This window comes from Calidris pugnax, unplaced genomic scaffold (genome assembly GCF_001431845.1).
Source record: "Calidris pugnax isolate Ruff unplaced genomic scaffold, ASM143184v1 scaffold335, whole genome shotgun sequence".
NCBI lineage: Eukaryota > Metazoa > Chordata > Aves > Charadriiformes > Scolopacidae > Calidris > Calidris pugnax.
Window position 1 is genome coordinate 1,173,134 of NW_015091148.1, and position 3,200 is coordinate 1,176,333.

Consider the following 3,200-nt stretch of genomic DNA (forward strand, 5'->3'; position numbering starts at 1 on the left):
AGAACTCCCTCCTCCTCCTCCTCCTCATCCCACCCCCCCCCTCCAAAACCCGGTATCAGGCATCAGCGAGATGTAAATGAGCACCTCCAGACGAGAGAGCAGAGTTCACCCTGCACTGGGCTCTGCCTTGCTGTGCCAGTGCACTCCTCGTTTTAATAGTTTAATAAAAATTAGCATAATTAACGAACATCTGTATGATCCAGAGTGGTGCAATTTGGCACTTGGAAACGAGGACTTAAACATTATTGCTGGGAGTTTAATGTTGTTTTAATTCTTTTTGGCACTGCGCGGTGAAATAAACGCTCGGTGCCGCGAGTTCTCGGCTGGCTCTCATTTGCATTTTCCTCCCTTTGATTATGAGCAATCGCGGGCCACCCGGCAATTCATCAAAGCAGAAATTATTTTAAAATACCTCATAGCGTTCCGAGCTGGGGGGGTGGGATGGGGGGGTGGCGAGTGGAGGCTGGGGGCTCCCCATCACACCCTGGGGTGCACCTCGGCCCCTCTGCCCACGGGTCTCCAACAAATAGACCTAATTTTTTTTTTTTTTTTTTCCTTCTGGTTTTCCAGCAGGATTTTTGAGGATGGTGGGGTGGGGGGGGTGTTGCCCCCATCCCTCCCCCCTCCTTTCTTTCCAGCAGCATCACAGGGGCTTGACTGGTGCTGGTGCTGTTTGTGGGGGTGTGGGTCCCCCCTGGGAGCATCAGGATCCCAACTCTGGAGAGGGGGGAGACTCCTGGGATCCTTTCAGGATCCATCAGGAGTGACGTCTGTCCCTGGTGACTCTCAGCCCCTCTCCCAAGCAAAGCCCTTTTGGGAAGCACGAACAAACTCAGGGACCCATTAAACACCCCAGAGAGGCTGTGGGGGGATGACATGGGATGGGACATGCTGCTGTGCACCTCACTTCTAACACCTCCTTTATATAAAAAAAATCTATTTTGATTTTTGATGGCAAACTTCTTACGCCCGTTACGTGCTAACTCCTCCTCTCCTCACACCAGGGATGGGGGGAGCTTTTCTCTGTTATTATTTGCCTCCAATATCTGCCGTTGGGGGAAAATCACATGGAAATCTGGGGAGGGGACATGTTATCCAGGCACGATGCACCCGGAGGGGCTTCACAGAGCTCTGGGCTGGGGCCTGGGACACCCCGAGGGTTGCCATTTGTAACTAAAATACCCCAAAATATCAGGGTGGGAATTAAATGACGAGTTTCTGAGCGAGCCCCAAGCTTCAAGATCCAGAGTGAAGGGGGAGAGTGGGGCCGGGGGAAGGGGGAGAGGTGGGAGTGGGGTATTTTTTTGCTGGGTACCGAAGGGAAGGGACCTTGATCTGTGTCCCCCACCCCGGCACTAAACCCAGGTCTCTCCCTCTGTGTCCCCCCAAGGAGTACAACGTGTACGGCTGGTGGGTGGGAGAGCTCAACAACGTGGTGGGGATCGTCCCGAAGGATTACCTGGAGGCTGCCTACGAGCTGGAGGAGCGATGAGGACCTCGGTGTCCCAGGTGAGAGGTGGCACCCCAGGGATGCTCTCAGTGGGGGTGGGGAGCGGGGGGTGGCTCCGTTCCTGGGGTGCGGAGCCTCAGGGACTGTCTTTGGCTCCATCTCCTGGTCTCCATTTTCCTTGGGAGCTGGCGAGACCAGGAACCATGGTCGTGGTTCAGGGACGATGCCACCCCGTCCCGTGTCCCTCCCCGGATTTCCAATCCTTCAGGCTCCACGGGAGAAATGTGCTAAAGCCCCTGGAGAGCTGGGTGTGAGCTCTGACACCAACACTGACACCCAGCAGTGGTTTTCTCCCAAACAGAGCCCGTTATGGAGGCGTGTGGGAGATGGGGAAACTGAGGCACGGGTCAGGGCTGGGAAAACAGAGAGGGGCTGCAGCCAAGCTAGAGGCAAAGTCCTGACACCCACCTGGGGCAGAGAGACCTCCCCATTTGTCCCCATCACCGACGTGTGTGGCAGTGTCACTCCCAGCCTGTGTCTCGGTGTCCCCTTCCCCACCATCACCCAGGTCTCTCTCCCCCTCCCCAGATCCAGGTGCTTCTCTCTCCCTGGCCACGCTGAGACACCAGTGACACCATCCCCACCACCAGCCTTCCCTGGCTACGGGCACCCAGTGCACGACGAGACCCACGTCCCATCACCCGGCCACGCACGGTGTCCCCGAGCTCTGCCCCGTGGTACCCACTGCGATGCTTTTGGGGCACGGTGGGGGCTCGGGGAGGGCGTCAACCCACAATAAAGCCATTTTCCTCCCCACCTTGGGCTGCTCCAGACTTCGTTGTGGGGCCAGAGCCGGAGCCGGGTGCGGGCAGTGGCCCCTCGCCCCACACCCCAGCTCTGAGCATCCCCCAGGGCCCCGTGGTCCAGGCCCAGCCCAGCCCACGACTGAGGATTAACCCAGCGCATCCTCCTCCTCCTCCTCTTCCTCCTCCTCCCGCACTTGGCTGAAGGGCCACTAGATGGTGGTAAGTACCTGCTGACTGCAGCCTTCTCGGGGAGGGTGCCCAAACCCCCTGGGCTGGGCCAGAAACACCCCCCCAGCCCCGGTAGCCACCTCTGGGGCTCTCAGTGCCAAAGCAGGAGCATCGCCCACGGGGTGAGCCCGGGCATCGGTCAAATGGCTGGACCAAAGCACAGCTGGGCAGATGTTTGGAAGCCAGGAGGGACCAGGGGGACCCCACAGGCCCAGAGCTCACCTTGGCAGGGCACGAGCTGGGCTCAAATCCTTCTGGTGCTCCCAAAATGCTCTTCCAGCCCCAGGTCTCCACACCCTGAGCAGCTGTGGGAGCCTGTGCCAGGGCAGGAGGCACCCGTGTGCCCAGAGAGAGAAACCCTCCCTCTGCTCTGCCCCTTGGCGCGATGCTCGCCTCTCCCCCATCTCCATTTCCCCCTCCATGAGCATCTCACAAGGAATAGTTCCTTCTGGAGGCAGCTGCAGGGCCAGCATCCATCCCTCCAGCATCGTTTCTGGGAGCTTGTTGGGATCCTGGCAAGAGGGAACCAGTGCTTTGGTCCAGGATGCGAAAAGGACCAGGGGTTGGGACTGGCTGGATGCATCTGCCCCAGCCCTAAGTACAGAAAATGGCTGTTTGCACCCCGTTACCAGCCCCGATGCTGGAGAATCAGGAGGCCTGATCCTGCCCCAGGCTCCCCCAGGGTGCCTGGGCTGAGACCCTCCTGCTCTGCTGGC

General features: G+C 58.9%; 1 protein-coding gene across 1 annotated transcript in view; it reads left to right on the plus strand.

The window, feature by feature from the left end:
* The window catches only part of LOC106897965 (src kinase-associated phosphoprotein 1-like), a 154,442-nt gene extending 152,190 nt beyond the window's left edge, over positions 1-2,252 (plus strand). The window contains exons 9-10 of the mRNA XM_014958977.1: positions 1,391-1,509; positions 2,039-2,252. Of these exons, the coding sequence (XP_014814463.1) occupies positions 1,391-1,492 (102 nt within the window). The 3' untranslated portion in view covers positions 1,493-1,509; positions 2,039-2,252. The remainder of the gene's footprint in view (positions 1-1,390; positions 1,510-2,038) is intronic.
* The last annotated feature ends 948 nt before the right edge of the window (positions 2,253-3,200 follow it).